Source organism: Austrofundulus limnaeus, unplaced genomic scaffold (genome assembly GCF_001266775.1).
Source record: "Austrofundulus limnaeus strain Quisiro unplaced genomic scaffold, Austrofundulus_limnaeus-1.0 Scaffold944, whole genome shotgun sequence".
Classification (NCBI taxonomy): domain Eukaryota; kingdom Metazoa; phylum Chordata; class Actinopteri; order Cyprinodontiformes; family Rivulidae; genus Austrofundulus; species Austrofundulus limnaeus.
This window is the reverse complement of record NW_013953346.1, coordinates 14,402-30,707: the sequence shown is the minus strand read 5'-3', so window position 1 is coordinate 30,707 and position 16,306 is coordinate 14,402. Positions and strand designations below refer to the sequence as shown.

Below are 16,306 nucleotides of genomic sequence, written 5' to 3'. Positions count from 1 at the left end.
CACACACACACACACACACACACACACACACACACACAGAGAGAGAGAGAGAGAGAGGACAAGGCAACCATTAACACTTTTCTGCCTTGGAAAGAGAGAAGAAAAGCGAGAGAATCAAAAATAATCTTATGGTTTTTATCAAAGTAAAAGGAAAAGAAACTAAAAAAAGGAAATGTGCTGTTTCTTCACAAAGTGTCACCTTAAAGACCTTTGTCTTATTTTATTTGTGTGACCATAAGTAAAAGAAATATCACAGTTATTTATTTCAATTTATTTTTACATTTGCACAGTTTCAATAGACAACAGAGCAAATGAATGAACGCTTACTTGTTTCCTAATGTGGTTTTAGTGGTCATCGTGCTTTTTAAAAACACAATACAAAAATGAAAGAAAGAGAAACAACTCATAAGTGTCCTAGGATCTGTTTGTGCTATTGTAGTTTATTTTGAAAGGGTCCTAAAGTGGAAACTATAGTGACAGGTACAGTTGGGCATCGAGTTTGTAGTATCGATTGGAACCGTGACTAACATGTTGATTCTCCCAGAATCGTTCAAGTTTTAGTGTATCAACTTCTAGTTTCGATACCCAGTTCGCCGACTGTTAAAAAAAAAAACTGCCACACACCAATGATGTCGAATCTGCAATTATGGATGATGTGAGGTGGCTTAACTTTATTAAAATGAAGGATTTTTTTTCTGTTTACCACTGATTGTTGGCACATCACACATACTGTTCTACTCCTGGGAGAACTAGGGTGTGTTCTGATAACTTACTTAGCAAAATAATCAATTTTTTTTATGTGATTTAGCGATGTACATTCCGTTTTGAGTGGCTCATGTCACGGTCATTTCAAGCAGAGTGTACTCTTGTGATATGTTTAGTAACACACGCCTTAAATTCATTCGCAACGCATAATTATTTCTCATCAGTACGTAGGTTTGTTGTCTAAGGGTTTCTGGTCACATGGTAGGGAGAACCTCCAATCGACGTGACAACTTGCCCCTAGAGAGAGGCTAGAACTGAAAGAAAGTGTATATAAGCAGCTGCAACTTCCTGCCAGGGGGGATCCATGACTGAGGGGCTGAGACTATTAGCCTAGCCGCAGAGTGTATGGCCTTGATTCTTACATTTAACATTCAAGAGTATTTGTTGCCTTGTCCTCTGTATAACTGAATATGCTATTGAAGAAATTTATAGTTAGGGCTTACCTACTGATTACATACAACAGAGTATTAGGGTTTTCTATTTTATAATACCGTTATAATGTTTGTCATATTTCTTACAATGTGTTAATTGAAATAATGTAGATAGATGTCCGAATCATAACAACACATAATTGAAGCTGTATTAACATTAGATTTGAGGGCTGTTTGTAGGAATGCCTGTGATTCAGCTGTAGGCCAGCAGGGGCGAACTCGGGCATTGAAGATCCTGTATATATTGGTCGACTTCCTGTTTTGACTCGCAGTGTGTGGTTTGACTTGCCAGCCCGTGGCAAAATAAACCCCCACTCCAGAATTCTGATGTTGTATGGCATTTATTTCTTAACACAGATCGTTATTTCACACTGGTGTTTCATCTGACTTCAGCCGATATTGAACACATATTTCTTACACTATATTTTTCAAAAAGAATAAGATTTTATTGTGCAAAGGAGGGCCGCACGACCAACGTGATCAAACACTGATCAGGGTTCTGTCTTCAACGTGCTGTGTGAGTTTTCCTCCGCTGAGACTTTTGGGTAAGTAAAACAGTAAAATATGTCTAATGCCAACTTTGAGGCAGCCATACTAAACCTTAAAACTGTAACATAAGCTCAGCAACATACCTGCAGCATCCAACACTGGATATGTCTCTGTGTTTTCATGAGGTTTTTAAAAACATAACTCTTGTAAGTGTACCCCTGTGTGAAATGAAAACTCATACCATTTTTTATTCAAGTTCATAGACTTGTTATTTATGTAGTGGTTGATAATAGCCCTGTGAAGAATTCTTAGTAAAGTTCATAAAACTATCAGACAAGCTGACTGTTTCATTCAGAAAGAACTCTGGTTAGCTACCTGTGTGAACATTTTTAACCCTTGAAAAACAATTGGAACTGGAGCGGTTCACAGCTGAGTGTGAAGCGGCCGGGATGAGGATCAGTGCCTCCAAATCCAAGACCATGGTCTTGAGCTGGAAAAGGGTAGGGAGCCTTCTCCAGGTCGCGGAAGAGGTCCTGCCCCAAGTGGAGGAGTTTAAGTACTGTATCTCGGGGTCTTGTTCACAAATGAGGGAAGAATGGAGCAGCAGATCGATAGGCGGATTGGTGCTGCGTCTGCAGTGATGTGGGCGCCGTACCGGTCTATCTGGTGAAGCGAGAGCTGAGTCAAAAGGCAAAGCTCTCGATTTACTGGTCAGTCTATGTTCCTACCCTCATCTATGGTCACAAACTTTAGGTAGTGACTGAAAGAATGACATTGTGGATACAAGCGGCCAGAATGAGTTTCTTTTACAGGGTGTCTGGGCTCTCCCTTAGAGATAGGGTGAGAAGCGCAGTCATTCAGGAGGGACTCAGAGTAGAGCCGCTGCTCCTCCACGTCGAAAGGAGCCAATAGCCTATATGCCACGGTCATTAATGACGTATTTCCCGTAAAATTTTTGCCACGCTCCTCCCTTCCACTCCCTGCTTACTGCCTATGTTTTTACCGTTAGCTCCTAGTACTAGTCCGTGAAAAAGTCACAAAAGTTAAAGCATCTGTGATCTACTGGTATAAAACATGAGTTCTGTTGTGCGCCGTTGTGTCCACTAACCAGCAGATACGATTGAGTAGTTAGTTTTTCTCCTTTTTCCTCTTGATGAGGAGGTGACAGCAGTGGATCATAGCCTTACAGGCAAAACTTATCTTTAAAAGCTCATGCTTGCGTTTGTAATCGGCATTTCTAACCTAAGGATATTCAAGAGCCAGCATCAGAAATGAGAAGACGGAGGTTACAAAAGGGAAATGTARATTTATCCCCTTTTACTGCCAAGACCGGGAGAGGAAAGACCACCTCCACACGACAGCTAGCAGGAAGCTAACACAGCAGCCGGTAAAGGTAGGTGGGTGTGTGTGCGCGCGCGTTTGTGTTATATAAAATGTTTTTATGCGACTTTGTCATGAGTTTTATGCAAAAGTAAAAACTTGTTAGAGTGTATATTACAGCGTAAACTAAAGCCGAGTGACGAGTGCGCCCCCTCCTCCCCCTGAGCACCGAGAGCAGCAGAAACTCTGCCTGATAATCATTATGTTTTCAGTTCACTAACATCGGGGAAAACGATCCAAACCATACAAGTAGCCCATCAATTTAAAGCCCAGACTCTGCTCTTTCCAACAYTATAAGTGTCACAGCTCTACGTGAAAAATTCACCGAACAAGCAGCCACGGAATAGCAAAAAAGGCTAAATTCTAGAACCGTAAACAGGAACGTCTTTCCTTTGTTTTTATGGCTTTAATCCACTTTGGAGTGATTTTTTTTCCACTTGGCTGAACCTGTACATCTCCTGTGTTAATGTAATATATGTAATTTGCTAATTCTGTACTGTGGAGATCATTAAGAGGCGTTGTCGGGTGAATAAATCTTTCGCTAACACTGTGCTGACCGTGAACCGGAAGTGTTGTGAGTGGCATCCAGTGCTGGGCCGGATGTCCGTGGCATTTTAAGCTATTGAGGTGGCTCTAGCAGCTGGTTAGGATGCCTCTTGGACGCCTCCCTGGTGAGGTGTTCTAGGCACGTCCCACTGGAAGGAGACCCAGAGGAAGACCCAGGACACGCTGGAGGGACTATGTTTCTCAGCTGTCCAGGGAATGCCTTGGGATTTCCCCAGAGGAGCTGGCCCAAGTGGCTGGGGAGAGGGAAGTCTGTGTCTCTCTACTTAGGCTGCTGCCCCCGCGACCCGACCCTGGATAAGCGGAAGAAAATGAATGGACAGACGGAACTGGGAATTGTTTGGATCAGAATCAGAATCGTTCAAATTCAAATTATGCCCGAACATAGTCAGAGGTAAGTTCAGCTTTACTGCTAACATTGATCCACATTGATCCATTGGACTGGTGCAAATGAAGGAATACAACGATCTGCAGCTGGCAACATTAGAAACTTCAGATGCCTTTGTACCTGAAACCTATGTTTTGATAAACATGCTTTCAGCTGCAGGACTTGGGGTCAAACAAAAAGAAACCTAACAAGCAAAACAAAAAAGAAACAAATAATTACTGATGAATCCGAGTGGGTTTTTTTTTTTTTGTTTAAAATACCATATTTACTTCATATTTCCTGCTGATCCACTGGTATATGCACAAATGTACCAAATAATATCTGTTTTATGCTCACAATAGCATAACTAATCTTGCTTCTTAAACAGTTTTTTTTTTTTTTTTACCATTTCTGGATAGAAATCAACAAAATCTACCAAACAAACAATGATTTCCAACACGACTAAATCACTAAACCAACTAGCAGATGTGTCCTGGTCAAGTTGGAGCAAAGACAAACTTTAAAAGATTCCCAGCAATACACAACTACACCCAAACTAATAAAGAATGAATAATCAAAGTTTATGGTTTGAAATAGGTGACACATGGGACAAATAAATAGGACTGAACAACCCAGAGAACCACTTGAAACTTGATAAAATGTACATTTCTGCGTTTTTGGAGTATTTAGTGAGATGAGCTGAAAGTTGTACAAACCTGTAAGTAGTCTCGCCCTGCTCTTTCCTTCAGTGGTTAGTGGAATGAAAAAGGAGGAGACAAAGGGAGAGAAATCAGTCTTCGAGCTATATAAAACAGCATTACACGACATGGCCATTGATGGATATGGAAGCCATCAAGCCAAAAGAACTTTAATCCGGTACAGTTAGCCAGCTGTTTTTGTTAAAGCACATGCAAGCAATGGCCATGCACAGCCAAGTTATGGATTAAATCTGAGTATAGCATGAAGTCTTTTCAATGTATGAAGTCTTTACTTTGAGACATGACAAATGTAAGTGGAGCAATAAACGACTAAACACCAAAACTGAAATTTGCTTGGAGAATAAAATTGGGGACTTTTTCCTTCGAACAAGACATTCCCTCATGCAAACTTTTAAGTTTTATTTTGCACTCTTATGTGGTTAGAAATATTATGACATTCCTGCTTTACTGCTCCAGTAGTCTACGTTGTATTTTGTGGACAAAATTTTCCCAAACACAACAATAGGATTTTGTCTAAATTTGTGAGAAACCTAAGTTCTACAGCTTACACATATATACATTAACAGTAGAAACAGTTTCAATGGGTCAGACCTCACATCAACAGTTGATTCAAAATCACATTTTAGGTTTTAGAAGACTTTAAAGACATGAAGACATGAAATGTTTGACTTACAGCTGATGGCAGCCAATCTTATGAATTGTCCTAACTTTCAAAAAGTTTGCCAACACTTTTTTAAAAACTTTTTTTGTGCACAAATTATACATTGAAATGTAGGCATTTTTTGCTGTGTTTCACCTAGTGGGTCCATCAAAGCTATAGGATTTGCCTTTTTTATTTTTAATTTTTACAAAATGACATTAGAATTTTGATGCAGTAGCTGCATTGGCACCCTTTGTAATCCCTTCATAAATTCACATTTTTTCATAACCCCCCCAAAAAGAGCTAATTTATGATTTTAAACAACTAAAGAGGCATCACACTTCACAATAGTTAGCCCCTGATGCTTCAATTGGCAAATCACAACTTAATGTATGAATCTATTATAATAATAACAAAATGTTAAAGGTCATTACAAGCCAAGCAAAACACACCTGCATGAGGAGGAAAAATATTAATGAAAGTAGAAAAAATGGTTACAGAGCTTTATAATAATCAGTCATGACCAGAGACGCCATTAAAGACAAACAGCTAGGGGGAAGAGACAATGGAGAGGGCTGAGTAGCAGCAGCAGCAGCCATGTTTGTAAGTCTGTAAGTTGTTACCTACTTGGCGGGGCTGCAGGTATGCAACGCCTTCAAATGAGGCTTCCAGGTAGCAATGGAAACTGAGTTCTCATCAGCAGCATAACTACGCCAGACACACTACATGCAAAGTCGACAGGATAAACGATGATAAAGGAACAATAAATGTAATGTAAGAAAAACAAAACAATAAAAAAAAGAAATGGGGTGGGGGCGGGGTTTGTGTAAGTTGGATGTGAGAGAAAGATGGTGAGGAGAGGAAAAAGAAAAAAAAAGAAAAGAAAAACTCGATTAGTATCTTGGGGTAGAGTGGATGCGGTGTTGTTCGGGGTGGGGTTTTTTGTTGTTGCAAGGGGGCGGGGGGTGGTGGTGCTGGTGGAGGGGATACATGCCTGAGGGGGGGGAGAGCGCTTTGGTAGTGATGCCAAGTGGCTCTGAGGTAGGGACGAGCGCCGTCGGTGGAGTACAGACGCCAAGCTGCCTGAGTGGGGGGAAGGGAGGGAGCAGAGATGATACACAAACACAAAAACACACACACACACACAAAAAAAACAAAACAAGCACCGCACAGAAAGGCGGACACACAAACGTGGTGAGGAAACAAGACTTGTGAACTTTGACATCGACGTGGATCATTTAACCTGCTGGCACCACGTCAGAAGTTCTTGATATTCACTTATATTTTTAAATCTCGTCCTACAACCCCCTCATCCAGCTCTTCCCGTGAGATTTAAAGATGTTCCCAGGCCAGCTAAGAGACTGTGGCTACCTTCATTCAGTATACAGTATGCAACCTCCATCAGAATACTCAGCGTGATCCACATGCGCAGAAGAAGACGTGACGTTTTCACTTCGTCCATCCTGTCCGGCTACTCCGGTGCAGCATGTATTAGTGGAACAAGAGCAATGTGCTGTAAGTAAAAGGGTCTGAGACCGTCATTATTACTATCATAAACTCATCCAGGACATGGCAAATCAAAAGAAAAAATGACAAATCCTGGCTGTTTTCCATTGATTTTAAGATTATTTTGCTTACTTTTAAACTATTAAATGGCACGACCCATAGTTATTTATTGGATTTTTTGAACTTTTACAACCCAAACAAAGCACTGAAATCCTCCAATCAGATGTTTTTTTTTTTTTTTTTTGCTAAACTAAAGCATGAAGGGGATCAGGCTTCAGCAGAGTCTGTTCAGTCTTTTAAATGCTGTGTGAAAACTCACTTTTTTACATTGGCTTTTAACTCAAGTTCAGTTTGAGTTCCATCAGAAGTTTGGAATTGTGTATTTTCATCAGTTTTTAGCCTTTTTAGTCTATACATGGATTTAATTGTATTGTATGTTTTCCCTCCATGTAAAGCACTTTGGTCAACACTTTCCATATAAAAAATAAAAAAAAAACTGACTGACTGAGTAAAGCAACTGGACTTCTGTTCTGTAGCTGAAGACGGATTTACAAGTTTCAAACTGCACAAAGTTGATATCAATATTCTAAATACTTGGCTCAGTCCATATACCCTCATCTCATTGACATAAGTCAGAAGTGTGAGACCGTGTTCAGGCTGCTGTTACTTTGAAAAACTCTGATTCAGTACCACATACTTTTCGGACTTCAAAAAAAAGTGTTGCATTCAGACTATCTTGAATTTTTTTGATGAAAATGCTGCATATTCCTGGCATTCTCAGATTATTTATATCTCAAACTTTAACCATTTTGTCTTGGTCAAATCTCTGAGCTTTTGGATACAGTTTAAAATGAAAGTGTCAGAAGACTAAACATACATGTCAATTTGTTTAAACTGTTGGTAAATTGCACCAATCCCCCCCCCCCCACCACCATTTTGCAGTTTTATATACATATATGGCTATCACACGGATTTTTTTCAAATCTCATATTTTTTCAAAAGCTGAGCCTCAAATTTATTTTAAGTCTCAGAGCCAAACATAAAAAAACAGTCCAAAAGTTATACATGGAGAAATAGGCAAATATAGTGTTTTGACTAAAATGTCAACAAAAATTGCATTTTGTCAAAATATAATGAATAAATGCCTTATTAATGTATCATTTGAATGAACAGTCTGAAATTTTATCATAAAACAAAATTTTTGAAGCACTTTTTTGAGCAGTAGCAACAAAAAAATGATTTTGAGGAAAAACGCCTTAAAATTTTGACATTTTCCCCGTGAGTTAGCAAAGTTGTGTTTCTTTTTAGCTGGGAAATCTCAATATTCAAATATAATTTGTGGTTTCCTCTTTATAAGGAGATCAAAAATTCCTCAATAAAATAACATAAAATTAGGATTCAGACCAAATATTTATGTATTATTGTAACCAACAAGACAAATTACGTCATATAAATGGATTTAATTATGATATCAGGATGATCCAGGTATCAAAATATACAGTACTGTAGCTTATAAAGCCAAGAATCTGAAAATTTAATTAGGTCATTTTGACCAAATTTGACTTAATCCTCATTTCAATGAAATTATCATCTCTCAGCCTGCTCTACTGGCTCTCCTCGTCCTCCTTTACCTTTTCCTGTTCCCTCTCAGCATGTGAGTAATACAGATTTTTTTGTGTGTGTGAAAATTATGAAATTTTGAGGGTCAAGATACAGGTAAACACCATGTATGTAAACTGTAAACAAAGTTAAGCACAGAGACCTAAGCTGCAACGCACCAAGTTTAAATAATGGAGAACATTTATATTAATAGATTATTGAACACTTGGCTTAGATAGTGGGAATTGGGATATAAATCTATGAATTTTCAGACCCTGATAAGTGATTTGACATTTATATTTTCTTGTTTCTTTAGGTTTTTCTATTTTCCTTTAAAGCTTTATTTTGAAGTAAAGCATTATATATCAGAATTTCTTTAACCAGGCTATTTTTTTAAAAGTAATTATATAAGTAAATGAGTACACTGTAAATAAATTGTATTGATTGGGACTAATTGGTAAGTAATTAGGTTTAAATTAATCTTCTTTGCAGTGTGCCTTTGGGAAAACTTAAGTGGAACAATCAAACAAATGAAAGTGAGCTAAAAGTCGTTCCATTTATAGAACAACATTTTAGAAGGTCTGTTTAAAGATCTGTAGTTGTTCCAAGTCTGGATCCTCCTCAATCTTAACACAGTCAATATTTTACTTTATTTAGTATGAAATTGATTTTAAATCAGTTTTAATGTTTGAAATTAGGATTAAATGCAGAAAAATAAACCAATTTAAAAGGTAAAATATGATAATACTTCTATTCTTTTACATACTAAACATAAAGCAGTGAGGCCCACACCATTATTGAGCAACACCCCCGGCTAAATAAACCTCTTCTGTGGTGCCAGGTCTGGTTACATGATTTGTGTCACAACTGGAAAACCCAAACACTTTAAACACGAGTTGAAAATGAAAACTGGCCACCTGCCAAGAACTGGTCAGTTAAGGTTGTTGGTTTTCACACACATTGAGACCACTTCCAATCTATCTGGAGAACCATTGTTCTCTCAAAACCACTAATGAATAATAAGCATTAGTTTTTTTTTGTGTACTGACCAGCTGCTGCGGCTTGAGGCCAGTGGTAATTTCCTGTCCTGCATGCAGACTAATCCACACAAGACCAATTTAAAGCAGGGGAAGGGGTGTGAAATGGGGGTGGGGGGAGCAGATGACAAATATTTAACACAACAAAGCTGCTCCCATGTTTCCTCCTGCGTTTACCTGTTGAAGAAAATATTCTGATATTATGAGCTTGACATAAAGCAGACAGACTTGACGCAGAGCCAATAAAAGACAAACGAGATCAGCACATGCAGGATTGGACGCTCACTTTATGAGTTGTTTGGGAGTTTATCCAGCGTTTGTCCCCATGATTTACATCCAACACTGTTTCAATAGCCTCAATTATCTTAGTTAAACTGATTTGCTGCATTTGCATGATTGGATATTGGAACTAGATTGCCTCATTAAACAGACTCGAGTTTTATAAAATATTTATGAAACGATAATAAAACATTTCTTGACTGTATTTGCAAAAAAATAATAAAAGAGCAAGTTTTGTTAACTTGACATAATAGAAAATACCATTTAGGATACAAACATGATTTTCATATCTGATACAATTTATTGCAAAAAAATGGCTGAAGTGTTTGGATTTTCGTATTACGCTGAGGTGAAACATTTCAAAAAGTGAGGCCGAGGTGGTTAATAATGCAGAAGAACTACGACAAACACACAGACACACAGTTGCACACTTGGGGTTATGCAGACACCCCACAGCAGATATTTATTGTTCATTAAAAAGCAATGCAGCTGGTCTTGTCTATTACAATGACTGACAGTCTGGAGGAGCGTCTACCCAGGGATTGATCGCCATGGAAACGACCAATAAATCCCAGCCGTGTGTGTTGCTTTTGGACCTGAGACATGACAGCGCTCCTCACACACCGTAACTCATTGTCAGCTGCACTCCTGAACAGCCCGGAGAAAAGACGAAGCACACGCACATCGACTTGCACACATTTCTTAAAACACACAAATGTTTTTCTCACAGTTGCTGCATTCATGCTTAACAAAATGAAAGACGAAAAAGGCGACACGAAAACTGCAGAAGTGCATTGAAGTTTGCAAATAAAGGGAAAAAAAGAAAGTTGTCTATTCGTTCAGATTCTAAATGTCTGCAGCAGCTAGGGAATGAAGAATTCAGTAGATGAGAAGTGATTTTGTTCACTAGGTGTCTGTGTGTGTTAGTAGATGTGTGAGTGTGTGTTTCTACCTGGATCAGGCTGGCAGCTGGGTTCCTTCGTTTTTCAAAGTGCTTCTGGCGATGCTGCTCCTGCACCTTCAGGGCAAAACCTGACCCCAGGATGCCCTACGAGTACAAAATCCCACATCCACACCGTCAAATAATAAAACAAAAGTTTATTTTGTTTAAACAGGAGCGCTGTGTATTATTATAAAGGTATGAATTATTATAAAGGATAAATCTGTTCCCACTCACAGCTGGCAAAGCAAAGAAGGAGATCCCAAGCAGAGCAAAACCTGCTGATAATAACCGCCCTGTCCACGTCTGCGGGGTTTTATCACCATAACCGATTGTTGTTAGGGTGATCTGAAAGGTGAAAGGTCGACTGTCAGGGATCCATAACACAATTTGTTTTGTGATCAATGAACATTAACTGAAATAGTAAAAAGCCCTTTGAAACATGAGACATGTTTGTCAAGGTTTCATTCAGATAAACCTTTAACGAAGAATAGGATAAAATGAACAATATATCAAGAGGCAGGTTATAAAATCTGACAGAAGCTAGACGGTTACTTTAATAATATTTCACTCTGTCATAAAAATTCATTTATGGAGCTGATAAAACATGCTTTCTTTATTGTTTAAACTTGTTAAACAGAAAGAACACAAATTGTGGTCAGTCAAGATGAGTCTTTTTTATGGTCGATGCACTAGGGCTGCACAATATACAGTAAATTTATCATCATTATGATAACAGCCTGTGCACTAAGCAAGAACTGTATAAATGTTTGCATTTATGGGTTTTGTCAGTATCAGTCTGATAAACAATGATACCACATCATATCATAACCACTTGGTGAGTGATGATGACAACTGCAATGATTTAGGTTTGTTAACTTTTATTTTAAAACTTTAACTTATTTTCAGACGTTTTCATTATTTATTTAAAAGAAAATATAGTGAGAAGCCTGTTTTTGTATACAGAGCATCAGAAGATGTTTAATGGGGGGTGATGTTTTAAAGTTTGTTGTTTCACTGCTAATACAATAGCTGTGTAGTTGCACTCAGGTTGTAATGGAAATGATGTATTTTTTTGTCTTTGTCAACATTGCATACCTAAGTATTTGTTCATTTATAGCAAGTCAAATTGTCGTCAGAATTTTAAGCATTGTGGTAGCACATCACAGGTTTTCCTGATATCATACAGCCCTACAATGCAGATTGTTTTTTTTTCTCAACTTTTAATCAGTAGTTTATTTTTTTAAAACACAATAATAATTGCTTAATTAAAAAAGAAAATGAATTTTGAACATGTGCACATATAAATAATACAATTTTTGCTTAAAAAGACTAATTAAGCGGCGGCATTTAAGTGTAGCTGCAGTTGTATCTTAATTTTTCTACTCGCATACACAAGCATAGCAGAATTTTGATTTTTTTTTTATTAAAGCAGCAGATATGGGCCAAATAAAATTGGTTGACAGATTAATTGGTCTATATTTAGAAAAATTACAGGCATCCCAACCTTCCAGCAAATAACAACCAAATTATATTTTAAAACATAAAAATGGTTAATTTGGCCTAAATGGAGCATGGCATTACAATTTTCTTTTGGCTCCAGCATGTGGGGGAAAATATCATTTGTTTAGGCAAACCTAGAAGCACAAAATAAAATTGTACAATGCTGTCTTAGAAATCATTGCATTTGTTTTCTCCTATATGTTAATATAGTTTCAAATTGAGTTATGTTGAATGTAATATTTAAATGTTAACGATCTAGTTTAGAGAGCAACTAAAGGTATAAAAGAGAATAAAGCTAATATCGAAGATGGCAGCATAAAAATCTTAAATTCACAATGTTTTATTGTTGTAGTACTCAAGACAACTTTTTGATGGTCTTGATTTCATCTCGGACCTGACCGCATTTATACTCGGTCTTGTCTTGGTCTCGGACATTAATAACTCTGGATTTTAAGACCCGTCAAGACCACCACTGTAAAACTATCACTAAAGTGCCATAATATCGTCCAATATAACATTCTTGCTTTCATTAAAAGCAAGAATTATAAAAGAAGTATTTTTGTTACACTATTATCCCACCCCCTTTCACTCACACACGGCACTTCAACAAAGTGGTTCAATTCAATTCGACTACATAAATCTTGGAGAATATATCTGTAAAACAACATCCAGGAGAGAGCATAACAAACTTGTAAATTCTTCAGTGCTTTGCATTTTGAGATGGTGGGTTCCACGTGAAACTTTTATCATCACTTAGAAAGAAAGCACAAAGAAAGGTAAGCTATATGTGATGTTAGCAAAGCTAGCTAACTAATGATAGCAATCTGCTTCTGATCCGAAATTCTTTACCTGGCCCCTTATACAAGGAGATTTAGTCAATATTTGCTATACATATTAAGATGGCAGTCTGTATACAGTATACTGTATGTTTTAGGGCCTTTTTTATGGCCTTGTTCTTGATACACTCTGGTCTTGGTCTTGGGTTAGGTAGTCTTTAGTACACTAGAATGTTGTAACAATTTCTAATTTTCTCAAAAGTCAATTAATTTTCTCTTGTGTTTTCTAAGAACAAAACCTGCTGGAATTGCTGTCCACAAACAAGAGTTACTGAACATTTCCTCACAACATATGTAAAGTTTTTGTGCCAAAAACAGCCGAACTTTAGCTGTCAGGTTATTAAAACACAGAGGATGTTCATAAAGTTGTTACTCCGCCTTTGATTGCTCTCTTCAACAGCTTCAGATGTCAAACAACAGAGCAACAATAACTAGCTCAGTGGCCTTGAGGATGTGCTGTATGAGTCAGCTCTCCCTGTTGCTGCTAGATGCACTGACATTTCTAAGCCACATCTCCTAAGCATTTAAAACATTTAGAGACTGAATAAACGAACAGAACACTGACATCACGTAAATGCCAAACCCTATGGCATTAAAGAGATGTGTATAAATCATGTCCCCTAAATGAAATAAAACTATATGAAAGATAATGTTTGTACATTAAAGAATGACGTCATTGCAAAGCAATTCCTGGATCTTCATGCATGCTGATGGTTCATGATTTGCATCATTGACTATATTTGTGTTGGCTGATCTTCATCTTCTCACATTTTATACAACAGCTTTTAAGAGACAGGAAGACACTTCAAGGTTTCAGAATTGGGGAACAGACTATCTGAGCATCAGTCCCACAACCTTCACAGGCCAGTTTCACCTGGCAGCAGGAGAAAATTGGCTTTATTGATTGGGCCGTTTCTCGTTTACGTCTTGTCTGTTTCCACACTTCCGAGGGAGGATAGAGGAGGAAACAGTGCAGCGCAGTCAGCCAAGTGTGACTTTAAAAACTATTCTTGTGGAGGGGGTTTGTGTTGCCAAAGTCATTAAGGTCACGCTGAAAGTGAAAATGGAAATCTATCACTGCTGTCAGAAAGATATAGAGTAACTTTTATCTTGGTACACTGTTTGATTAAAGACAGGGGGGCAATGTGAGGTTTGAGAAACAGATTGTACGATTCACAACTGCCTGGGAGTCGATGAAATCTGAAACTTTAAAACGTCAAAAACAAACCTGTCCAAGCTGTATCGCTGACAAAATGATTACAGTAGTTCTCCAGAAAGCTTTGCATTGACTAAACCTGCAAAATGTAATGTTTATGTACAAAAGGTGTGGATATAAAAAGCCTTGCCTTATGTGTGTATTGGTGATATGTGAGTGTGCTCACCGTGCCCCACCACAGAGCATCAGCATACGTATCAAACTCCTTGTTGAATTCTTTCTCCACCAGATAGACCAAGAAAGAGGAGAAAATGAGCACCAGGAACCCGATATACCAAGCAGTCACTAGCTCCTGCAAGCACAAATCAGCATGAATCATATTCTGTGAAACAAAACTGCTTCCTTTAGGGAAAAACAAACAAAAGAAATTATTCCATGAAGCAGAAAAGCAGCAGATGCATAAAAATATACTTGACACAAAAAATAACTAATGCTTCTTGGCAATAAACCTTATTCCATTGTAAAGCCTTTTAAAACAGTGCCACATTTGTAAGGAACATGCATTTGCGGGATGAGCAGTAGAGCTGAGTTTGTGGGTTGTGCACATGAACAATTTGCCAAATCTTCTCTGCCAAACAGCTTATCTTGCTGTTGCTAGTGACACTTGATTTGAGTTTCTGGTACACCCAAGTGCTGCCAATTGCCAAGAAGCATTGAACTACCAAACACAAACCTCTGTCCTTTTTGAGCTAAATTTATAACATTACATTAAACTCACAAAAAGCACACATTTTAAAACACGTAAGTATGCAAAGACAAAACAAAGGGCCATAATACATTATAACACAAATAAAGAATTAAAGTTAAACATTAAAGCATCAGACCGAACTAACTTTAACACTGCATTTGACACCAATTTTAATTTCTTAGAAATATGTATAGTTTGTTGCAAATTCAGTTTTATAATAATAGTGTGAAATCATCGACATAGACTATAACTAGACACAGGTCCAGAGGCTAGATGTTGAAGCCACAATGACATGGCTCGCTGCAGGACAAGTCCAGCCTCCGGTGTAAATGAATGTGACATTTATCTGACTAAAAAAATAAACAAATATATTACTGATAGTTATTTTCAGGAGTTTATTATTTTTGCTGTTCTGGCTGAAATTTATGTTTTAATGGGCATTTAAAACATATTTGGTTTAAAAAGTGTCATGTTACCCTGGGATTGATAAGGTTCTGTCATTATTGCCAATGCTTATTAGGATAGTAAAACAAAAATTTAAGTTAAAGTTCACACAGTCCAGAAATCTTTACAACAAAGTAAAATAACTGACTAGCCCCAGATCTCAAATGCAAAAGAAATGTAATGATAAAAGTAGAGTCACAGCTCACCGAATATAAATACCCTACCTTACTATGTGCATAAACTACAGATCCGAGCAGCTTCCAGGTTCCTCCCCTCCGGTCCATGCGCACCATTCGCAGGATCTGGAGGAAGCGAAGGCTGCGCAGTGCAGAGGTGGCGAAGACGTTACCCTGGCTACCGGCTGAAACCACAGCAACTGAGGCGATAAGTACGATGATGTCTAGAGAGTAAAGCAAGGAAAATTAAAGGTCATGGATGGCACAATGTAAGGAGCAGGAACTGCAGTTGACTCACTTACTTTTTATAGTTATTCATCCATCCATTAAAAAAATGCTATTAATTCTCTGCAGGAAGTCTTTTTTTCTGTCTCTGTTAATATTTTTTTACATCACTGTGTTTATAACTGTAAAAACACTTTTCTTGCTCTTAATACACAGCAAGCACTTGTCTTAATGTCCACTCCTGTTAAAAACATGTCATTCTAAATAAAACATACCTTGATTTCTGTAAACGCAATGTCAAATTTAATACAACCAATGTTTACAAAATGTGAATAAATGGCAATGATGGTAAATTACCCAATGTTTAAACCTAAATATTAATATTTTGCACGAGATGATATACTAATACTTAAAGGTACAGTGTGTAGGATTTGTTGTTTTCAGCAACATCTAGTGGTTGAGTGGTTGAATCATCCTCCCTGGTCCTCCCCCCACCCCCACC

At 37.8% G+C, this 16,306-nt stretch overlaps 1 protein-coding gene across 5 annotated transcripts in view; it reads right to left on the bottom strand.

Moving 5' to 3' along the window:
* kcnq5a (potassium voltage-gated channel, KQT-like subfamily, member 5a) overlaps positions 1-16,306 on the bottom strand; it is a 44,219-nt gene that overhangs the window by 18,605 nt on the left and 9,308 nt on the right. For 2 of the 5 annotated variants that reach the window (XM_014029706.1, XM_014029709.1), the window contains exons 4-9: positions 15,628-15,803; positions 14,438-14,563; positions 10,954-11,064; positions 10,729-10,824; positions 5,983-6,077; positions 4,713-4,739 (exon numbers count right to left, since the gene is read on the bottom strand). In XM_014029706.1, the coding sequence (XP_013885160.1) occupies positions 4,713-4,739; positions 5,983-6,077; positions 10,729-10,824; positions 10,954-11,064; positions 14,438-14,563; positions 15,628-15,803 (631 nt within the window). Of the gene's footprint in view, positions 1-4,712; positions 4,740-5,982; positions 6,078-6,349; positions 6,439-10,728; positions 10,825-10,953; positions 11,065-14,437; positions 14,564-15,627; positions 15,804-16,306 lie in introns of all 5 variants that reach the window. The other 3 variants (XM_014029708.1, XM_014029711.1, XM_014029707.1) reach the window with 2 other exon arrangements.